Genomic DNA, 24139 nt, shown 5'->3' on the forward strand with positions numbered 1-24139 from the left:
GGCGTGAGGGCGCGGGGATGGCGTCCCGAAATGTTGGTTATTATCGCGCGTGACGTGGGCTAGTGCAGCTGCATCCAGAGGGAGCCCATGTCTCAGAGGCTCAAGTACTACGCGCCCTTGCTTGCCATCACAATGGTTTTCGCTCTATACTCTCTCGTCTTCATGGGCATTATTTTAACTAAACCTGCGCCAGTGAGTTTTATGTTTATATTTAGTATAACTAGTTAATGCCCGAGGCTACGCTTATATGGGAATCAAGAAAATTCATTATAATATCCAATGAACGCTAAATTTCGACGAAATCCGTTCAGTGGTTCCGCCTGTGTTCATTGAAACATATGTATTTAGAGTATTTTAGAGGTTACTTCATTTTACTTTTGTACCTATTAAAAGGTAAAAACTAAATTTAGTCGACTTTTACCAATATAAAAACAAAATTGTTCAGGAATATTTTGTTACATTGTAGTACATTGATGAAAAACATTGCATGCAAACAAGTATGCATACCTACATACTTCATAATAAAAAGGAATAGAAAATAGGTATTACTAAGGTATACTTTTACAAATCCTCAAGTTTATTTTTACCAAGACCATGCGTTAATTTTTTTTAATTGTACATGTTCTACGTTCCTTCTCAATACAAAACATTGCTCGAATTGTTATGTTGCCACTTCTAAAAATTTAAATAGTACTTCTTACAATGTATCACAATAAAAATCTGAAATTCAAAATACATACACGTTTGATCAATAAATATTGACCTTAACAACAGGGAAAACTACAAAAGGCATGCCGAGCGAGTCCTGTGCTATTTTATACGCATTCTCAGTCACACGAGACAGTTCTGTGCTCTGTGGCAGTGTTGCCACAATGTTGACGGTAATATTGCTAATATTTCAATTGCCAAGAACGCAACCAAGATATCGATTTGAGTGAAAACATGCGCCGTACTTGGCGACTTTCCCGCCAAAATTAATATACATTTATACATTGCTTAATTTCTAAGTTCATCTTTGATGTGTAACAATATTATTTATCTTTCTTCCTCTCTCCTCTATTCCTCTATCAAAGCGTATCTACACTTGATAGGATTTTGCAGACTTTGAACAGATTAAAAAAGAAATAAATAGAGACAGTGGCGTAACTATACCATTCGTGGCCCGTGGCAAATTCATCGGATAGGTACGTTCTAAAACTGGGTTACAACCCTTTTTTTACAAAAGCTTTGAATTATTAATATTTTTTTTACTTGTGTAGGAAACTGAGTAGGTAACAAAAATAAATCAAAGACTAAAACTTTTTTTTACTAAACATGTATGATAAATAAGAAATGTTGGGAGTTGGGATTCTCCTCTGACCGGGGGCCCCTTCCGGCTGGGGGCCCGTGGCATTTTGCCGACTTGCCACCCTGTAGTTACGCCACTGAATAGAGAACCTCTGTCCATCTCCACCGACACTGGCTTGCCCTTAAAATATAAAAAGAAGAACTAACTTGTCACTTGCTTTTGGTCCTTTTGGGCATATCTGAGTCGGAAGTTGTAAGTCCGTGTTGCTCTAAGCTTTTGTCCTAAGAACTCTAACATCTACGCATCTTACAGAACCGTAGCAACCTCGTAGCAACGGTTACGAAAGCTCGTAGAATGCCTACGTGTCATAAGTTATGACTCATAACTGAACGTTGGCATACCGTCTTATTAAATAACAAATAAAGTGATATATTATGTTTTTTACAACAAACTTCTAACTTATAACAAACGTTCAATCTTTTATTTTCTCTCGTAGACCATCTACGCCTCTGCTACAGAATCGTAGCAATCTCGTAGCATTAGTTACGAAAACTCGTAGAATGTCCACTTCACTTATTAGATATCGTCCGTCTTAAAAACGTCCGTTTGAACAAAAGATGAGTAGAATTTAACATCTAAAATCAGTCTAGCCAGATTTTTGAATTAAAATTTCATGAAATTTTATAGAATCCTTGTTTTTGAATCCCGGGACGCGAAGCTCGAAGCTCAGTGCACATGCACTTGTATTGATTCGTGAGTATAAATAACCTGGTTACTGAGAGTACTTGCAAATTGTCTGTATCACATGCGTCGTGTGGATAAGTCGAGTGGTTATTGAGAATAGATGTGCATTATCTTTTATCTGACTATTTGTATAAAACTCTTTTATTTATTTTATTCACTAAAGGCCGCCCGCGACTTCGTAAGCGTGCAAACCCAATCATAACGTAACAATCGATCCCGAGGGAACTCCGGGATAAAAAGCCTATATGTTATTCTGGGTCTTCAGCTACCCACATACCAAATTTCATCATAATCGGTTCAGTAGTTTTTGCGTGAAAGAGTAACAAACGTCTAAACTGACATCCTGACATATTTTCGCATTTATAATAATATAAAGGATAAAATATAAGTAGGTTTGTTTTCCTTCTTTTCTTCCGCTGGCTAAAAATAATGGATGTTGTTATTTTTAACATTAAACTAATTATTCATTAGAGTATTTTGTAATAAAATGATGACAATTTGGCTGTAAAAATTAATAAATCAGATAGTCAATAGCAAAAAATAAAGATTTTTTAATGCAAGTGCATTCGCTAGTTCACTAGACCAATGTGAATAAGCGTCGCTTAGCAACAGTAGGTATGCCTGTTGCGCGCACAATCGGAAACTAACGATGTTATTGATATTCCGCTGATTGGTTTTTATTTCCTACCACAGAATAAAATTATTCAGATTTCTTTGGCATCCATAAATTTATTGGATTGGTAATTAATTGTTAGGTAACTAGTTATTGTATATCGTGTCGTTTGGTTCCCACCACTTTAGTATATGACTGGGCTAGTCTATTTCCCGGAAATGTCGTTAAAAGCCATTAAGGGAAAACACCTTTTAAATAAATAATAACGGTGTCGCAGTGCCGTGTAGTTCCCGTCACCAATACAAAAAAGGATAGGCCCACTCCATCTATTTTCCATGGATGTCGTAAAAGGCGACTAAGGGATAGGCTTACAAACTTGGGATTCTTTTTTTAGGCGATGGGCTAGCAACCTGTCACTATTTGATTCTCTTTCTTTCTATCATTAAAACAAATAGCTGAACGTGGCCTTTTAGTCTTTTCAAGACTGTTGACTCTATCTACTCTACAAGGGATATAGACGTGACCATATGTATGTATGTTAATAATGACTTAGTAAAACTTATCTATGTGTTTCTGTATTGGGTTTCCCCGTTCATAAGAAAGACGGGAATCATTTCGTATACTGAACTTAGTCTTGCTAGGACTCCAAGCTTCTCTCCAGTTAACAGATTCTGTAACCAAAACAAAAACACCACAAAGATTTGTGGCGGAAATCTTTACGCCACAAATCACAAAATTAAAAAAAAAAATCACGCGACGATAGGTTTTTAGAAATAGCGAAAAACCTTAATGCACTACGGATTTAACAGTGTTGAAAGTTTGTTGTTTGCGTGATACTGTCGCCTTTCGTTCGCGTTTCAAGAATTTCAAACGTGTGATAGCGTCATGCAAACTTGATGATCGTGGACAGCTGTAGTTTCTGCCTACTCCTCCTGGAAAAAAGCGATATATATTATGTATACTACGCCACGAAGGTCGTCATCAACTTGATTTGAAAGAGTTGCTTTTCTATGGCGTTTTGACATGGCTTCAAAGCATCAAATTGCTTGGGCTTTGCAAACACAGCTTGAAAGCGGTATCATTAGCAAAGCTAAGACTTCGCGATCGTATGAGAGCTTTCGAAATGTTGTTTGTTAGTTTTCTCTCAAGTTGTTCTCTTCCTCAATAAAGCGAATTATTGAAGTTCCTAATTCCACTAACCATTGAACCGATACTAGTTACCACACGAACTTTCATACCTTAAAAAAATGTCGGCGTCGATCATAAAATTAAAAGACAGATACGGCTATAGAATTAAAAATAAACCGCATTGTTATTCCTCTATTTACATAAGAAGAGAACGGTACGTGCCACTTAATACCTGTAAGTAGTTATAAATAGTATTAAAAGAGAAGTTTAAGATAAGCGCTAATACACAATAGACTTACTTAAGCCAATTCTGAACCTGCTAAGTATGTCTTAGGAAATATTTACATGTATATTTATATATAACCGCATCTATATCCCTTGCGGGGCAGGTAGTGCCAGCAATCTTAAAAAGGCTGATAAGCCACGTTCAGTTGTGTTCAGGAAATAGGTAGATAAACTTAAGAAATAAAGTAGTAAACTTAAATTATCATTTCTACGACAAACTTGTTAGATTCAGTTAAAAATACCACGTTTTCTATTGAACAGTGCACTTCGGAGCTCCCCTGCGCCGACGGCAAGACTTGTCCGGCGCCGTGGCAGTGCTGCGACACAGGATGCTGCGCCCCGGGCAGCGTGCCCCCGCGTCGGGAGCCCGAGCATAAGGAGTACCCGTGGTATGCCCAATGGTGAGTAATTTTATTTCTTGGTAATGGACTGGAGCATTTTTGTAGGTTTAGTTGACAGCTCGTCATTTTACGTACCTATTTCGGCATTATCTTAATACGTCGCATTATTATCACGTCTCTTAACTAGACAATATCTCCTACTTGTCTCATGCTGTTTCGTCACTTTCGCAATTCGACGAGCTTTCAACTAAACCACTTTACGTCATCTCAGTAAAAAGGACAGCTTCAACTAGGTGATTCGATTCGACAACCTTTGAAAATTTGGAGGAGGCTATGTCCTGCCTGCAGTACCTAATATAAAGTTAATAGAGTCCTTTGTAACAGATTAACGTGTGTGACAGATTAACGTGTGTGACAGATTAACGTGTGTGACAGATTAACGTGTGTGACAGATTAACGTGTGTGACAGATTAACGTGTGTGTCAAATTACTATCAGTTTATACCTTGGAGCAACGTGGGTTTTGGTTTCGGAATGAAAGCCCGCGTTGTTTTAGAATTGTTTGTACTAAAAATGTTCCATCGTTCCCAGGCCAGTCCTCTTCCTCCTCGGCACGCTGGGCGGCATCGTGATCTGCTGCGTCTACTGCCTCCTCTGCAAACGTCAGACCCCCAACAGCGTGTACATGTGCTCCTTTGCCTGCTGCGTGCGCCGCCCCAACTCCAACCACGACTCCGCCGGCTCCATCTACCCCCCACCAAGATACTCCCGCTGCGGCTCCCTGCACCAGGCACCACCACCGTATTCTGAAGTGATATTCTTATCGTGTACTACTTTAGTTCGAAGTTTATTTAGTTTCGCCGGTTTATTTTTATGATAATTATAATTTTGGGAGATTAACACTTCTAGGCTGTACGTTTTGGTGATCGATGTTGCATGATTGTGCTGATTTATTTTTGTGTGATTAACTTGTGATGTCATCAAGGTATGTTAAAATGGTTTAAACTTATACCAATAAACAACAACATCAAATCTAAAGATTAGCATGCCTCACGGAGTAGGTACACACTCATTGAGAAATTCTACATACATACAAACATAAAATCACGCCTCTTTCCCGGAGGGGTAGGCAGAGACTACCTCTTTCCACTTGCCACGATCTCTGCATACTTCCTTCGCTTCATCCATATTCATAACTCTCTTCATGCAAGCTCGGCGGTTTCGGGTACTTTTGACCTGACCCTTTACCAGGACGTCCTTAATTTGATCAAGATACGTTCGTCTACATAAATTAAATTAATTAGTGTAGAAATTCTAACATAAATTAAACGTCTTTAACCAATATCAGGAAACCACCGAGTAAAGTAACTGACATAAAGCAGTTAAAATTTCTTTTTAATGAATGTCATATTCCACTCCACATGCAATACATACATGAATGAGTTGTAACCACTCAAATACTACCTCAGAAATGCATTGCACCGGAGCCTTCGAGACTCATATTTAATTCACTCTCGCTACTAAACCGTCGGCACAGAGCCAACCTCAAGTCTTGAGTCTGGGGAACATAGATACCTATCTCTCGTGTACAAAATTTATGACTAAAGCCAAGGCCTTCCCCCGACATTTTTATGGCCTTTCTCATCTGCTACACTAACTTGTTACCAAGGAGACTTTGCAAAAGATATGGCTTTGCTATCTTGAGTTTTATTATACGTTATACCTACTTACTTAATGTCGGTTCCCTTAATAAAAAGGAAGAAAATTAAAGTTACTTCGTTCTGAAATCGAATACGATATTTTACACATTCTGGGAGATGATTATTAAAACAGATATATCTACATTGTTCTTACGGCACAGCGAGAATTCGTGACATACGACTAATAGAGTCATGCATTTTAATATATTCAAGTACGCAAATATTTAAGGGAGCTGATAAATGTATGGTGTGTTTGTTTGTCGCAGGTCACGTCCAAGCCAGATCTATATCCACTCGTTCTTACCTGCGGGGAAGGTGATGGAAAAGCGGGCAACTATCTCATGGTCCAATACTTTCGAAATTATCTAATTCGCGCGCCTGGTAAGTCTTCTTCATTACATACATACATATAGTCACATCTATATCCCTTGCGGGGCAGACAGAGCCAACAGTCTCGAAAACATAGTAGCCTGTTCAGTTTTATGGCTTGATGATAGAATTGAGATCCAAATAGTGACAGGTTGCTAGCCCATCGCTTAAAAGAAGAATCCGAAGTTATAAGCATATCCCTTAGTCGTCTTTTACGACATACATCTTATTCATTACCTTAGACCGAATTTTGGTTTAGTTAACAGCTCGTCATTTTACGTAATTCGGCATTATCTTAATACGTCACATTCCTTCCGTCCTTGCCATCACACCTTACACTTAGGCATTCCTTAGGTACCAATACCATAATCTTCTTTCGCAGTTAGTTTTTTTTGATCTTTCCTTATTTTTATCTATACCTTAAGAAGATAAAAACAACGAAACGCAGACGATATAAAAACATAGCAAATATTAGTTTAACTATTTTGACTGTACCTAAGTTCAAAATAAATAACCTTTTCTGAAATAAAACAAAGTTGCACGTAACAATCCCACGGGAACAGAACCCAGACGAACACCTAGCAAATAATTAATCTTGTTAGGTACATATGTATTGTAATACCTGTAACTACTTAGTCGTCTTCTTCATGACGTCATGCACTCATTGTATCCCGTTAATCGGCTTAAAAATAACACTTATTGTATCTAGCAGATTTAATTAAATTACCTGCAGCAGTTGAAGCAGTAGATTGTTAGCTGTTTCGAAGTACAGACTTCAAAAGATGTAAATACAGTAGGATATAAGTAAAATAAATAAAAAAATGTTGGATTCAGTCAAAAAAGTTTTTAAAAAACACGAAGGCGGTCTTCGACTGGCGAAACTCAATGTGACTACGGTTAGTTATTTATGCAAATTCTCTCCTCGTAAAAATCTAAAATTGATTCACATCTATACTAATATTATAAAGCTGAATAGTTTTTTTGTTCGTACGCGCTTATATCAGGAACTATTGGTTCTATTTGAAAAATTATTTTTGCTTTAAATAGACCATTTATCGAGGAAGGCTTTAGGCTATATAACATCACGCTACAACTATTAAGGACAAAAGAACAGATGGAAAATGTGAAAAAAAAAACGGGGAAAATTATTCATCTTTGAGAGCTTCAATGATGCCCATAATAACTATTTCACGCGGACAAATTCGCGGGCACAGCTAGTTGGCAATAAAATATACCACTTTGTCTATTATTCAACTTGGGGCTAAAATACATTTTTTGTATGTATGAATGTACATACATATATTTGTAACGCAATAACATTCGAGCCGTTGTTGGTCTAATTTTGATGTCATTAAAATAAGTACGTGTGATCAGTGGAATTTTTAAGTTCGTAGGTAATTAAATAAGGTTTAAGGTAATTTTTAAAAAATTTTATATACGCTAGGTTTAAGTTCGTAGCAAACAACTAAAATGATTACCTATATATTAAAAAGCATTCTTACCGTAAAACTGTACTATAATAGTGTATACTTTGTATTATAGTATACGTTGTTTGTTACCATGCTCATTATCACAAACAATATGTCATTTATCTGTTATTACTTATCTGCAGGTTCTCTCTCAGCGACGAGTACTGCCGAATCTCTCAACTCCAGTTTCCTATGTAATGCGGCAAATGAGGTGAATCAGACTTCGTTATCCAGTCTCATTGAATTCTTTCTCATTCTCAATCGCGGAATATAAAAAATGTAGGGTATTAACATCCTTCTTCATCAACTTTCTATGGGGTTGAAGTACAGATATATATGCCCTCTACGTATATTATTTTGCTATCCTTTATGGCTATACATACATACATATGGTCACGTCTATATCCCTTGCGGGGTAGACAGATCCACCAGTCTTGAAAAGACTGAATCGCCACGTTCAGGTATATGGCTTAATGATAGAATTGAGGTTAAAATAGTGACAGGTTGCTAGCCCATCGCCTAAAAAAGAACCCCAAGTTTGTAAGCCTATCGCTTAGTCGCCTTTTACGACATCCATGGGAAAGAGATGGAGTGGTCCTATTCTTTTTTGTATTGGTGCCACACAGCATATTTTGGCTATATTTTGTTAAATTAAACATACCAAATACGTTTCAGGCAAATACCATCATCCCGCCTCCGTACTCCTGCGCCAGCAACTATGAAGAATGCCGCGGCGGGGGCTGCGGCCGCTCACTGCTACGTTCGCTGTCCTCGCTGACGGAGTCCCGGGCTCCGCCCCCGCCCCGCGCCCGCACCACCCCCGACGTCTCCCCCGCGCCCCACCACCATCGGACCAGGGAAGCGACCGCCGCCTTCAGGGAAAACTTGATCACATCACCGGTGCAACCTTTGGTAATTATCAGTCTCCCTCATGAAGGAAAGTCTCCGGCTCACCGGATCACTTGTAACATTCGCTGTCCTTGCCACGTTACGAACACCGTAAAATCAAAATATATTTTACTAATACCACTTAAATTACATATTTTTAACTTTATTAGTAATCGTATAAGATGATATCTAACAAATAGTAACTAAGTAGGTACCAAAAATAATTTTAGATAGGTACCTATCAACTGATGAAATTCTGATATGCAGTCTGCATCCAATAGTAAAAAGATCTTAGCTGCTGCGAAGAGTAAATATTTGTGCATTTAAAATTATTCATGCCCTTATATTTAGGTATTTCTCTTCTCTTCATTCCAGGATCCATCGTTTGACATAGACTTGGATCTCATTGATTGCGAACTGTACTGCAATGGTAGTTGCAAGCCGCAACTTGGGACTTCACCACCTTCGTTGTCGCGTCGCTCTCCCTCCAACCCCGACGAGGACTCTTCTGGAGGAGACTTCCTGCCTGGCTACGGCCACGAAGCATACGGGCTGCGGAATTTGTTCTCGTGCCCCTCACCAGAGGGCGCTGGTGTGGAATCACCGCCACAACCGACCAGCCCCACACAAACCTCCAGGGAGTCGACTCTAAGGAGGCTGAACGACGACAGAAGACATCGGCGACTAGATTCCGCCAAAAAATCATCCAGAACAAGAAAGTCGAGCTTATACATGCCACTGTCAGTAGCATATCCTGGAAGAACGTCTCGAAAGTCCCCCGGGACGCGGACGTCGTCCCGGTCAGCGCCGGTCACTCCCTGCAACCCCCTAGTCCCAAACCTCCTCACCTTCGCTCCGAGAGTGTTGGCGTCTCGGCACAGCTCCAGGTCTTCAAGATGCGAAGAAGAAAGCAATCCATTGTTGGCGGAAATTGAACAAATTAGACTTGATCACAAGTTCTAACATTAGATAAGGCTATCGATGGTTTTGCCAATTTTTATTCTACAATTCTGATGTTCACACCGTTATTGAATAATGTAATAGTATAGATGAATGTTTTGGTGTCATTACATATTACTTCTGCCGGCCTACACAATGATGAACTCCAGCCGTCTTTAGCCTTCGAATGTTCCATCTTTCTCAATGTTGTGACTGTTTGAAAAGTGCTCATTATAACGTAGAGCGAACTTTGATCGAAGTAGTTAGATTAAATGTTAATAAAATATTGAACTGCATTTAAATTTAAGGTACATATTTGAGCTTGTTGGACCATTGTTCACTAGCTTTTCTAGTATAAGAAATACATTGATCTCAAAATGCCGATACTGTGTTTTATTGTAGCAGAACAATCTGTATATGTATGTACTTAACTAATGCTTTTGTAGCGGGAGCAATGATTCGGCTCGACCGCCACCAAAGGGAAGATCTTCCGCCAGGCTAGGTGTTATGCCTGGGGAACCGCGGCTCCGACGATGTTGTGTCGGAGGTTGTATATATAGTTCCAATCCGTGAAATCTCTGAAATCGCGTCTTAGATACTTCGCTGCTATTGGTTGAGCGCGTCAATTTCTTCGCAATGATTGACATTAGTTGTTTGATTTGATGTTGTGACGAGTGGCGTAGAGATGTCGCCACAGTACTCCCCCCAAGACCGGAGGTCTGAAGTCTTGTTTTTCTAGACGAGCGATGACCATCTGCGCCATCTTCTCTTCACCCTTCTTTTGGTCGTGGGTGGCAGCCTCGAAACTGTAGAACCATAGACGTGGTCGGTCGCGCCAGAATGGTGGTATCCGCAGAGCGAGGGATATGTTGGCGATTTCGGGCTGGTTGTGGACGTGGGCTGGATCGGACTGTGTGGACTGCGATGCGGCGGCAGCGGCGGCATTTGCGGCAGATTTTTCGGCGTCCATGTTGATTCCTTCTTTTGTTGCAGTCGGGCAGAGATTCCGCGTTGAAATTTTCTTTCTTCAGGAATTTTTCCGCTGAGCCGACGAGCAGGGATTCTTCTTCTTGATGTTGTTCAGTCGGAGGTCACCAATTTAGCGGGAGCGATGATTCGGCTCGACCGCCACCAAAGGGAAGATCTTCCGCCAGGCTAGGTGTTATGCCTGGGGAACCGCGGCTCCGACGATGTTGTGTCGGAGGTTGTATATATAGTTCCAATCCGTGAAATCTCTGAAATCGCATCTTAGATACTTCGCTGCTATTGGTTGAGCGCGTCAATTTCTTCGCAATGATTGACATTAGTTGTTTGATTTGATGTTGTGACGAGTGGCGTAGAGATGTCGCCACACTTTATTAGATTGCGGTTAAAGTGTAATTTTCTAATGAAATCTTTAGTGTTTAAGTAAGAGACTAATGACCTCTCGAAATGACATTTCAAAGCCAGTTTCAGATGTAAGTAAGCTAAAGAATGAAAGAAATTCATTATGCACAACACATTATAGTCAAATCACATGTAGGCACAAACATGACTCTTTTTCTAATTTTAGTAGATTTAAGAAGGATTTTGACTTTTGCATGCAAACACCGGCCAGCATCACGTTTGTTTGTAAACACTTCATTGTACATAACAAAGTTACATAAAACATAGTAACTAAGACAAAAACAATAATATACAACGGCGGCTTTATTCCTACGAGGAAGTTTTTTATTTCAATATATATTTTTTTGTTTTTCTTTTTCTTATGGTGCAATAAAGAGTCTATATATCTATTACATACATACATATAATCACGTCTATATTCCTTGCGGGGTAGACATAGCTAACAGTCTCGAAAAGAATAAAAGGCCACGTTCCGTTTCGCTTAATGATAGAATTGAGATCCAAATACCTACCTACTTCAATATTTATTTTTATATTCACGTTTCTGCCTGCTTATTAAAATCGACCAAAAAATTGCTTGAAAATAACGTTTGTTGTGTAGGAGCCCCCAAAAATAATTGAGAAATACGGACAAACAGATGGACCTTTAGCTATGAAACCTTTAAAGCAAACTTATTTGCTTTTGACATTGCCATTACGCAAATGAACGTCAGTTATATATTTTCCCGTTTAACCTGTCATTTCGTGAAACTTCTTGAACTTCAGAAATTGTCTTGACGATAAAATTTGTTTACTAACAAAATCTTTGCAAGTGTTTAAGTGTTTTCAATTGAATATTACGAAAAGCAGCCAAGCTGTCGTCTAAAATCGATTTAGATATGAGTCTGCCTACAGATTTCGGGCCCGATTCTGGTGGGAGAGTAAAGGTCTGTTGTTTATTGAACATTTTTACTAATGCATATCTACAACGATATTTTTTACATATTTCTACATGAAACTAATATTTTTATAGGGTTTAACTATAGTCAAGCCAATAGTTTACGGAAACGTGGCCAGATATTTCGGCAAAAAGCGCGAGGAGGACGGTCACACACATCAATGGACGGTATACGTGAAACCGTATGCAAACGAAGATATGTCGGCATATATCAAGAAAGTGCATTTCAAACTGCACGAGAGTTACACCAACCCCAATAGAATAGTGACTAAACCGCCATACGAGCTCACAGAGACAGGCTGGGGAGAGTTTGAGATTGTCATCAAAATCTACTTTCATGATCCAAATGAGAGGCCGGTAAGTAAAATTTATATAAAGGCTAATTTATATTATACAATTTTACAGTTACACAAACTTTAAATGTTCAATTTTTGTCTTGAAATCAATTTAATTCAATTCAATTTTAATCAAGTTAGCGAAGGCCTTGTCCAATTTTTTTCATTCCTATCTTATGATTACCAGTCTGATCTCATTACTTGATGGCATAGTACCTTATATCTAGTGTTAATCCCTTAGATAAACCTTTTTCCATCTCTCCGTTATCTACATATTACCATTCAAATGCAAATCCTAACAGAATCCAAACCTCAATAAATAAACAAAGGCCTTTGCTTTTTTTTTTTTCAAAACTGGTGGCTCTGTCTGTCCCAAAAGGGATTGAGATGTGATGTATATGTTATATCTAAATATCATAATGTTACATTCCAGGTCACCTTATACCACATATTGAAGCTGTTCCAATCCCCCGTTACGGATGGCGCTCCACCCACAGTGGGGCGGGCCCTCGTCAGCGAGTCATACGAGGAGATTGTCTTCCAGGAGCCCACGCAGCTCATGCAGCACCTCCTGAACAGTGTGAAGCCAATCACCAATGGGCAGTGGACTCATGATACTGATTGTAAATGTCTTTACAATTGAAGTGTGGTGTAGTTCCCGGCACCAGTACAAAAAAGACCACTCCTTCTCTTTCCCATGGATCTCGTAAAAGGCGACTAAGTGATAGGCTTACAAAAATAGGATTCTTTTTTTAGGCGATGGGCTAGCAACCTGTCACTATTTGAATCTCAATTCTATAATTAAGCCAAATGGCTGAATGAAAGCGATCGGTCATTTCAAGACTGTTGGCTCTGTCTACCCCACAAGGCATATAGACATGACCATATGTATGTATGCATAATGTATAACTTGAGTTGTGTTAGGAAATTTTTTTGGTTTTACACTTTGTTGCCTGCCTGACAGCAATTTGCCTTGTAAGGGGAAGTATAATAGGATGTAATTATACTTATATAGTGTATGGTACACATTTTTTTTTTAAAAGCTAATGTGTTTTATAGGCTAATGTGTATCAATATATATATATATGATAAGTATCCTTCATTTAATGGTCGGAAGATTAGCGGTGATGGGTAAACATATTTTATGAACATAACATTATTCACATTTCAGTTGAGGAGAAAAAAGAGAAGACATTAGAGAAAATAATAACCGCCCAGGGCAAGGTGAGGAACGAGATCACTGATCTCAAGGAGAAGCTTCACCTGGCTAAAGAAACAATAACCAAGTTCAAAGAGGAGATCGCCAAAATACAGAACAGTGATAAATCTGGACTGCCCGGGTTATAGGGAACAAGTGAGAAGTGTTTATACTTCGTGATCTCGCAAGGTTACAGCAGGGACTGTGATTAGTGTCATTTTGTATTGATTAACATGAAATAAAGTTCAATCTTATAGTGTTTTTACAGAAATTAAGCTAGAATGTGTGTAAATAACATTAAAAATATAGAAAGAAATGTGGCGACATCTCTTGGTCGCCGCAAGAACTTAAAATGTTATCAAGCATGAACTTTTTTTTCAACATCAGTCTGATAGATGGCGTTATTTAGATACGCCGTGGATAATCGTGGTTTGGTTTGAAAACATTTTAAAACCTAATATATAAATATGTACTCTAAGCTCAAAACATTAGTATTCTGCAGAAGACAACCAAAAGAAAGAAAAGAAAAGGTTAAATATAATAATAAATTAGGTAAGTTATAAGAAAATAAATTTTTAATTTGTATCAAAGAACAAGTTTTATTATTTTTGATGGAACATCAAATCTTCTTTTTTTGAGATGAGCTGTCAATCTGAACCTCGCCTTTAAGTCTTTTCGAGAGATTTTCAGTGAGCTCTGGTTCGCAACTTTTTCCGACGATACGTTGCATAGACTTATTACCGATTCCATGAGTAATTGGTATTGGTGGTAATAGGTAGTATCTACCTAATATACAAATATAAACATCGAAATTACCAACAACTGACTCTAAATATATTTAATTTCTTTAAATACCGAACGCAAATAGATTACAATGAAAATGTTTTATGTATGTTTGTATCAATTTCAAGGTCATTGTGAAAGCAATCAATTTAAAAGTCTACAATAAATGTGTTATTGTTGACATGAATTCTGTAGACTTTGGATGAATATATAATATCACGTTCACTGAAATCAGAATAATATAAAATAAGACTTATATTATCGCGTCTTCATTGAAGGCAGTATACAAAGGCCAGCGTTGGGGATGTCCAGGTCAGGTTTAAAAATGTTTCTTTTATATCTTATGTCATTTTTGAATATTGTTTTTTTTTTTTCTCGTTTTGTCAGTGGAAAAGTAAAGACCGTATTTTCGCAATCTCTTTATTTTATTTATTCTTGTCGCGAAACATTTGTATACATATAACTAATCCATAAAAGCCAGTCTCTAAAACCCTTGAAGACCATCTTAGCTGATTGCCTTTTGATAATATAAAGATTCAGATACTGGCAGGTTGCTAGCCCGTCGCTTGTAAGAAAAATCCAAGTTATGAACTTGGATTTTTTGATTGACTTTTACAATCTGCGGGACGATAAACATACATACATATAATACATATAATCACGTCCATATCCGTTGCGAGGTAGACTAGAGTTTAAATTATCAAATCGTTCAATTATCTACCTACTCGTATGTTTTGCCACGCTATTGTAATTTTATTTTACCACAACTTCGACTGCCTTCGCTGCCTGCTTTACAAAGATCTTGCTTACCGTGAAACAATAAAACCGATATTAACTAAGTGCTCACTCGTTTTCCAATTGTAAGTGTGTGTGTGTGTGTATAGAGCAATCAACTCAACAGCCGTCATTACCGTATTTTTAGCCACATTTCAATAACCATGGAGTATTATCGATTGTTAACTGTCATTTGTCAATGTACAGTACGATTATGAATACACTAGAGGCCGCCCGCGACTTCGTCCGCGTGTCAATCAATCAATCAATCCCGCGGAAACTCTGGGATAAAAAGTAGCCTATATGTTATTTTGGATCTTCAGCTACCTACCAGATACCAATTTCAATTTCATCGTAATCGGTTCAGTAGTTTTTGCGTGAAAGAGTAACAAACATCCATATTGGCAGGTTAGTAGTAGTTAGTAGAACTGGAATTATAACCAATGTACAGGCATTACATTTGCATATGGTCATAAGGTTTACCCCGGGCTCCTCTCCAGAGACATAAGACTTTACCAGGGTTAAAGCCGGGAGGAAGAATAATAAAATTCCTTCATAAAGCTGAACGTGGCATTTCAATATTTTAGAGAATTTTGGCTCTGTCTACCCCGTAAGAGCAAAGACGTTTTTATTTGTACCTATGTAGGAAGAAGATGCAGTCTTACAAAGTCGTATATTCCACGGCAACAGCGCTTTTTACGAAAACAGTGGATATGTGACCATGATTTTATTCGGGATTGGTTCCCCTGCAAAGGTTGCGAAGGTCATTCTAAAGCTGATTCTTGTTAAATCCTCACTTACTGAATCTAGAATCATAGTCAAAAGCGTACCAGAGGTTCCTTTACAGAGATGTAATCGGGACTAAAACCAGGAGAATGATGTTTGAAAGAAAAAAAAACAGTATTTTTTTCATTCTGTATCGATCTAGTAGTTAGTCAAATTATTTTTTCCTATTTATTGTTTCAAATGTACATACTTACTGTATTTACAATTTTATTGATAAACTTATAGCGCGTCACGTGTGTTAGTCACATGGCATGATGTATTATATTTTGCATTTTTATGTGAGTCACATCACGCTCATAAATATGTACAATAAACTCCATGATAAACACACCATATTCTACGCTATTGTTTCTCGGGGACTGTACCTGCTAACATAATAATCACCTATATCATAATAACTATTTGACAGAATACCTTTTAAAATACCTACACTATTGTTTCTGTCTACCCCGCAACGGATATAGACGTGATTATATATATGTATGAAATACGGTTTACGTTTGTGCAAACTCTAATTATACAAAACATTCATATAGTCGCGTCTATATACCTTGCGGGGTAGAAAGAGCCAATCAGCAGTAAAGCTTAATAATAGTATTGAGATTCAAATAATGTCTGGTTGCTAGCCCATCGCCTACAAGAGGAATTCTAAGTTTATTAGCCTATCCCTTATTAGTCTTTTACGACATCCATGGGAAAGATATGGGCGTAGTAGATAGTAGTCCTAAACGGTCTGGAATCAAATTTTTTGTCATAGATTTAAAAATTATGAAATACATAAATAGAAGATAACTTTCAAAGAAAAAATCCACAGCACAGACTCGTAGCTACACTGCTACTAGCGTACGATGTGAAGAATTCGTAGTACCTTCGTAGCACAGTGCTACGAAAATTCGTAGAGCCGTTCTACGAAGTGGCTACATGGGTGAATTGTAATTTACGGTTGGAGGCAGAGAAATGACAATCTTATGTTTGTTTTTGGAAGAAGTTAGTTTTATTTGCCCCGGGCGTGTTATATAATGATTCTCATTAGTATTGCGCGCTCATAATTTTGTTGAATCTACACATGTATATACGAGTATCTTGTATCACTTAGTAGCTTATCTATTTACAACAAATTCAAACATTTCTCTTTTTTTACATCAAATAAATGGTAAGAACCACGATCCAAACGGGTTAAAAAAATTTTTTTTTGTTTGGATACTATAAATTTGAAAATATTTAGGCGGGGAAAAAATTTTGTTCTTCGGTCAATTTAACTAGTTGAAAACTAGGTTTAAATTTATTTCATGTACACTTACTTAGGTAGTGAGTTCATTTGTGTAAATATTTTCAAACGTCACTGATAACTTTCTTAAAAAAAAGAGAAAACAAAAAAACAAGTAAAATATCCCTTCCAAAGCACCATATCAAAGCGCCCAATATGCTGGCAGCATTTCCCCGCTGAATAGCCAGACTAATTCTTTGAGCAATAACAAACTAATCGAAGTTGTAAATCTCCATCTGTAGTCCAGATTTTACAAACAGCGTCGACAGAATCAGGCCGTGCAAACCTCATGCGGGTATCGACCATCAGCTTTCAGACCATTTAACACCTTACTGCAGTACTTCGTGATTATACAAATGTGTTGGTTTTAACCAAAAAATTAAACATCTATATATCTATATTACATAAATAGGATTTTACTTACTTACATACATACATACATAAAATCACGCCTCTTTCCCGGAGGAGTAGGCAGAGACTACCTCTTTCCACTTGCCGCGCTCTCTCTCTCTCTCTCTTTTACTTACTTACTTTTAATTATGTCTATACAAGCTTTCTTCTTTTCAAATCTTAAGCATCGTACCTCGCAAATGATGAACAGTTACCTTGCCTCAATTTTGTATGCGATCCTCTTATTGTCAGGTTGGCTGGAAGAGATCCCACAAAGGGAAAAGCCCGCCTTTTTACTGTACTACTGTTTTATATTTGTTATGTACTCCTTTAGTGAATAAAGCATTTACTTACTTACTTACCCTTTGTCTTTCTCCACCGCTGTGTGATGCAAAATTTCATGGAAATCGATTCAATCAGGTTTTAAAATTCACGTCAATAATAAGACGAACAAACACACATTAATAATATTGGTATGGAAGTATACACTAGAGACACCCATTGTCTCTCGTGAAACATTATTCCGTATAATGTCCGTTCCTGGTGGAGTGAGGAAATCCTCTTTCAGTGCACGCCTAGACTAAACAGTTATTTCAATTATAGTTTAGTTGAACGACCTCGAGTTTAGGATGACAATGCCATCCAATTCAATGGTTTCTACAAACTGAATTCAAAACTAGGTATTGGTATTTACAAAGAAACCCTTCATTGTTGTATAAAATAAGCAGGTATATCTATTTTGGAACAACTTTCTATAATCACTAATGTACCTAAATGTAATTCTATAGTCAAAAAGCAACTCAAAGATACCATCTATACTAATATTATAAAGCTGAAGAGTTTGTTTGTAAGTTTGTTTGAACGCGCTAATCTCAAGAACTCCTGGTTCGAATTGAAAAATTATTTTTGTGTTGAATAGACCATTTATTGAGGAAGACTTTTTAGGCTATATAACATCGCGCTGCAACTATAAGGAGCAAAGAAATAATGGAATATGTGAAAATAACTGGGAATATTATTCATCCTTGAGGGCTTCAATGATGCCCAAAATAACTATTCCACACGGACGAAGTAGTGGGCACAGAAAGTGTTTTATAAAACTTTACTAGATTCCCCACGCGGCTTTGTTCGTGTGTAAATTTAAATTTTTATTTTAATTCTGATGTTCTATATGTTTACATACGAATTTTATTTCAGATTTTTAACCAATATCAGAATTATGCCGTGTTGTTCCCGGCACTAATACAAAAAAGAATAGAACCACTCCATCTCTTTCCCATGGATGTCGTAAATGCGACTAAGGGATAAGCTTTTAAACTTGAGATTTTTTTAGGCAACCACACGGCATTCATCAGGGTTATGAGAGCAATTTGTGCAGTCAAGTCGTGAAACATTCACTCAAGGTTCGAACCAAGGCCAGCAGTTCACGTTTGCAATGATGTATTAACTTCAAACGATACTTCTCTCGCCTCTTGTTCTAAAAAATAAAAAATACAAGAAATAAACCTGGATCTTCCGGGAATCCATTCAGGGAAGGCAACTGCCAGGGGGATAACAACAAATAAAGAATCGTCGTTCAAGGATAAGAACAGTTTTTAACTCCTTTAAAACCCAACTACCTCCCCATAAACTTTCCTACTAGAATTCAGAATATTTCCGATTTCCATGCTTCTCCTTCCGAGTTTTTATCAAATTTCTGTGGTTTTACTTTGTCAACAGCAAGTTCCTGGCTAGTCATGATGATGATAACATCAATTAAACAGCATTACAATCGTCTCTATTCCATATCTCTCTCATTAAACTAATTGAATAAGAGGTATAAACTCCGAGAATGCTTAGTACTTAGCACGCAATCTGACACTTGTTGACTCAGCCGTGCGAACCCATGGTCAAGAGTTTTCTTGGAAAACATTACAAGGTGCGTTCAGAAGGGGCCGAAAATTTTCCATTAAATATAAATAAATATATACGGGACAAATTACACAGACTGAGTTAGTCTCGAAGTAAGTTCGACATTTGTGTTACGAGATACGAACTCAACGATACTATATTTTATGATAAATATTCATATAGATAAACATCCAAAATCCAAGCCAATCAGAAAAAGTTCGTTTCTCATAATGCCCTGGCCGGGATTCGAACCCGGGACCTCCGGTGTCACAGATAAGCGCACTACCGCTGCGCCACAGAGGCCGTCATAATTGTTTCGTTCCTTATTACTAGGAGAGTTAATGATTAATGTAATATTGCATGGTTCTTCCAGATGAACTCGTGGAGGTGGAATTAGTGGAAACAACTTTGTTAAAATATGTTATATTAGTAACAGGGAACTGAGTTAGTCAGTGAGGTCATGGACTCACGGTCAGTAAGGTCAAGCGAGAGCGGCGCGCACCCTTATGAATCGGCTTGTAATAACGAAATTTGGTAGTCATGGATTTAGGTGAGATAGTGCCAATAAAATCAACCTTACCACAACAAGCGAAGGTACTTAAGTGTTACTCACTCGTAAATTCAACTTTGTCTAACTAGACTGCTGAAAACAAAGGGTTCAGAATAAACTCACAAATATATCGAGGAATGGAAATATTAAAACACATCTTCAATCTCCATATCTTTAAAAATGTATTTAATAACCGATTCGTACTCACTCCTAACAAGTTAACTGACATAGCCAAGACTCGGTTAAAACCTTTGAAGGATCTTTTGAACTCCATAGGTACATAATCAATTTCTAAATGGCCAAAAAAATATGATGCCAACGCGGAAAACAATCGAATACCTGATAATGGCAGGTAATATAATATGCTCCAAATACTACAACTTTACTAGTTTGAAAGTTTCAATAAAACAGTGAACTAAAAAAAGACACACTTTAATAAACAATTACGCGAGTACACATATCGTACACGACACCAAAATTTGAGCAACAATATCTCATAAACATTAGACGTTTCAACAAAAATAGACGAACTCTTATTTCACTAACGTTATCACTTAAATTGTCTCCTCTTTAAATTCTTCATCACATAGAAAAACACGTAAATAAAATCACTCTTTCTTATCCTACTGTATCATTATTATTTTTAAAACCAACTGTTCTCTTTCTTCATCTTGTCTTTATGCCTACTACTCGTGCTCATTTCCAGACCCTGAAAGATTTCTGTTAATTTATTTAGTTTATGAGTGGGACTCTTTGGCAACTCTTCTAATTTACATGAAGATTTGTCATCTCTCCTATAAATATTAAAAGTTTCTCTTTCCCTTAAACATAATAACTTTCCAGTTTCGGGCATTGCAGAAAGTTTCGCTACCTGTATAGCTGCTTTCTTAAACCTCGTTTTGGGAGACAATTTCGGCTCATTCTCGAGTTTTTCATGCTCAGGATCTACAGTCGGTGTTACTCTTCTTCTCGTTATGGATGTGTCCCTTTTCCCCACTTTAGCAGCATTCACATAAATTGGTTCTATAACATCGTATGTGTTTTCTCTGAGCAGTTGCTGAGGTTTCCTGTCCAGATCCAGTGAACTCTTCCTGGCGAAGCCGTGAATCCTAATCGGTGTCAAAGGTTTTAGAACATCGTGTAATTTGATCGGAGATCCCTTTTCCAACGTGCCGTCTTTGTTGAGGTCGAAAACGATGACTTTTGTTTTGGGTTTGTCTATCTTCTGTCCGATCGCTGGGAGTGGATGGAACGGGGAAAGAGTTGGTTTAATGGGTATATCGTTGTCTAGCATTCTCGTCTGTGCTGTCCTATGTTTGCGAGTGTTGAGTCTCCGCGGCGCATAAATGGTGGTGAGCGCGCGTGTTTTTCGCGGGTCGAGTGGGGCTAGTGGTGTCGGCAGCATGGGGCGTGCGGAGGCGCGCGGGCCCGCTCGCCGACAGCCGCCGCTGACCTTGGGTGGAATGCCGCCCCGCTCTCCGCCCGCCAATCGAACAGCTCACGCGCGGTAGCCTCGCTGACCGGTCGCCGCTGACACACGCACACCACGGCATGGACGCACCACGTCACAGATATGGATCTGATCAGCTTCGGAACAAATTGACCGTTTATTTGCTTTCTGGAAAGCTGAGGACAGTCTCCATAACATGACATCGCCTATTTACGTCGCATTAGTATGTTTTATGTCATTGTGACAATATTTTGTGGCTTCTAGCCAGCTATTATATTGACGTCTCCTTGTAGTTCCGATTTGTAAACAAATAATTAATTTTGAACACAGCATTATGGTTCAACAAAGGTCACGGGATGACTTAGGGTGTAAGAATTTCGTAGGTGGCCAACACCTACTTACATGATTGCAAAATATTAAAATTACTAGAACAAATTGTCATTTTTACCATTCTCCTCCCGACTCAAGACACAATTCACCCAGGCATCTTAAAGATATAGTTAAAGCCTTCAAAGTTAAAGCCGATATAACACTGCCCGCCGTTCCATATTATTTTAAAATAGCGACGCCCAACAGGGTTCATATTGTACGTATTTATTAGCAGTAACTGTAATTCAACTGATGTACTTTATGATATGCAATAAAGAATTTGAATTGAATTGGGAACGATTATCATTAAAGCTTAATAAAATTTAAAGTTTCAAATCGATTACTGCACTAATGCAGGCAATTTTGACATGGTATCACATTAGCCGCGCGCCCTGACGGACACCCTCTAATGACCATCATTACATCGATCCACCGACCTTCGTCGCGGCGTATAATTCATACGAATAGTTTTTCATATCAATAAAGTAATGTTTTTCTGTGACATGACCACTTTATGTTTACCGATAGGTACTTACATGAGTTAGGCAAGTATATATTTTATGCATAATTTTCATAATTCTTTCAGGAATTGATAGAGATTTCTATTTCTAACTATCACTAGTTCCATAGGAAACAATTACTGGGACAAAATCGTCTTAAAAACTTATCTCACCAATGGTAGAACTTAACGGGACTAGTGGCATAGACCGGGATATGTTTTCGGGCGCAATGTTTTGGATGTTATTCCAAGAATATAGGAAGCCTGTTATTGTACATAAGTAGTTTTCAAACTTAGTACCAATTTTTAAATTTCTTTCTTTCATTGTTAGATTAAGAAGAAATTCAATAAAAATATCTATGTAAAGCCTATCTCTAGCCACATCTTAGGTTATTAGACAACAATAATATCCTATCCTTTCACTCGACAGGCTTTCTCCTCAATTACGTTAATTGCCGTGTGACGCAGCAGGTGGGCGGTGGCTGACCAGCATTCTGACCTTTATTACGACAGGCCTAAAGGTTTAAATTGATTTAAAAAATTTGCCATGATGGAAGTATGAGCAATTGCGCAGAATGTCAAGGTTCACGTAGTCTTGAACTTCGCCAGATGGTTGAGAAAGGGTAGGTTGCAATAATGAGGCGTAATACCGCATTTTCATAAAAATCTAATGACATGGTGTGTGCGCTCTCGATCAAACGACTGAGACCCGTATTCCACCTAAGCGGAGAGGAAAGGAGACAATATTAGATGTGTTTCAAATAAACAATTAGTTTTCGTTTTTCTACATACCTCCGAAATGGTTCTCTCCCCATGTTTTCTCTTCTCTCCGCTTTGGACTCCAGGTCTAAAAGACTTGGCTCATGTAGATTTTCGATTAAAGAGTCAGAATTTTCGTTTTATATTTTCGGAGACGCCTAGTTAGAAATTGGCACAATCAACATAATTTTATATACAGAATTTGATCTTCGTTTTTATATACATATAACAAAACACGTGATATTTAAATATTCGTAATAAGTAGGTAGTTGTTTGTTCCTTCCTTATCAATTATTTAGTGATTTTCTGTACACCTTTGTAAGAACTACCCTTTGTTTACTCACAACAACTATAGTTAGAATCATTACGAGAATCTGATCGACTTGGTCTGACCTATAACTAAAATCGAATTTGGGTCAAGCGCATAACTTTTGGTTTGGAAACACGTGCCGACAAGGACGAAATTACCGAGGCTGATGATAAATTTTATATTAAGAAATTCAAATTTTGTTTGTTTATACGAAGATAGATTGTCAAAAGTACCCGAAACCGCCGAGCTTGCATAAAGAGAGTTATGAATGTGGATGAAGCGAAGGAAATATGCAGAGCTCGTAGCAAGTGGAAAGAGGTAGTCTCTGCCTACCCCTCCGGAAAAGAGGCGTGATTGTATGTATGTATGTATAGATTGACCAATCTGTATGGTTTAGGGCTGAAGAGAATAATTATCATCCTGGCTATCCAACTTGATTAGTTTAAGATACTTTTGACTCGTTCAATTGATGGTACCTACTGGTATATGAAATTTCCCTTGCTCGCCCAGAAAATCGCCTAGATATTCCATGCACAAAAACAGCGGGCCACCAAGTGGCTAAACGTCCATCGCGTTTCCTGCTACCTCCCCCTGGAAATTATCAAGGGCCGATTGATATTGATTTTGTTCATTATCACAAAATTGCAAACTAAACAGGAAAATAATATTTTACGGGATATCATGTACCAAGAA

The 24139-nt window shown here is 37.9% G+C and overlaps 3 protein-coding genes across 3 annotated transcripts; 2 read left to right on the plus strand and 1 right to left on the minus strand.

Moving 5' to 3' along the window:
• On the plus strand, positions 1 to 10065 carry LOC106137701 (uncharacterized). The gene is made up of 7 exons (XM_013338600.2): positions 1 to 192; positions 4320 to 4459; positions 4990 to 5209; positions 6365 to 6479; positions 8080 to 8147; positions 8612 to 8848; positions 9200 to 10065. Exons 1-7 carry the CDS (start codon positions 88 to 90, stop codon positions 9785 to 9787), a joined length of 1473 nt encoding a protein of 490 aa, XP_013194054.1. The 5' UTR covers positions 1 to 87; the 3' UTR covers positions 9788 to 10065.
• A 1833-nt stretch (positions 10066 to 11898) lies between these two features.
• On the plus strand, positions 11899 to 14718 carry LOC106138321 (YEATS domain-containing protein 4). Its single transcript, XM_013339455.2, has 4 exons — positions 11899 to 12075; positions 12162 to 12443; positions 12855 to 13044; positions 13593 to 14718. Exons 1-4 carry the CDS (start codon positions 12028 to 12030, stop codon positions 13766 to 13768), a joined length of 696 nt encoding a protein of 231 aa, XP_013194909.1. The 5' UTR covers positions 11899 to 12027; the 3' UTR covers positions 13769 to 14718.
• A 5984-nt stretch (positions 14719 to 20702) lies between these two features.
• LOC132904427 (uncharacterized) lies at positions 20703 to 21464 on the minus strand. Its single transcript, XM_060954813.1, has one exon. The coding sequence runs from the start codon at positions 21462 to 21464 to the stop codon at positions 20703 to 20705; it is 762 nt and encodes a 253-aa protein (XP_060810796.1).
• Positions 21465 to 24139: the final 2675 nt, after the last annotated feature.

Source organism: Amyelois transitella, chromosome 5, assembly GCF_032362555.1.
Source record: "Amyelois transitella isolate CPQ chromosome 5, ilAmyTran1.1, whole genome shotgun sequence".
NCBI lineage: Eukaryota > Metazoa > Arthropoda > Insecta > Lepidoptera > Pyralidae > Amyelois > Amyelois transitella.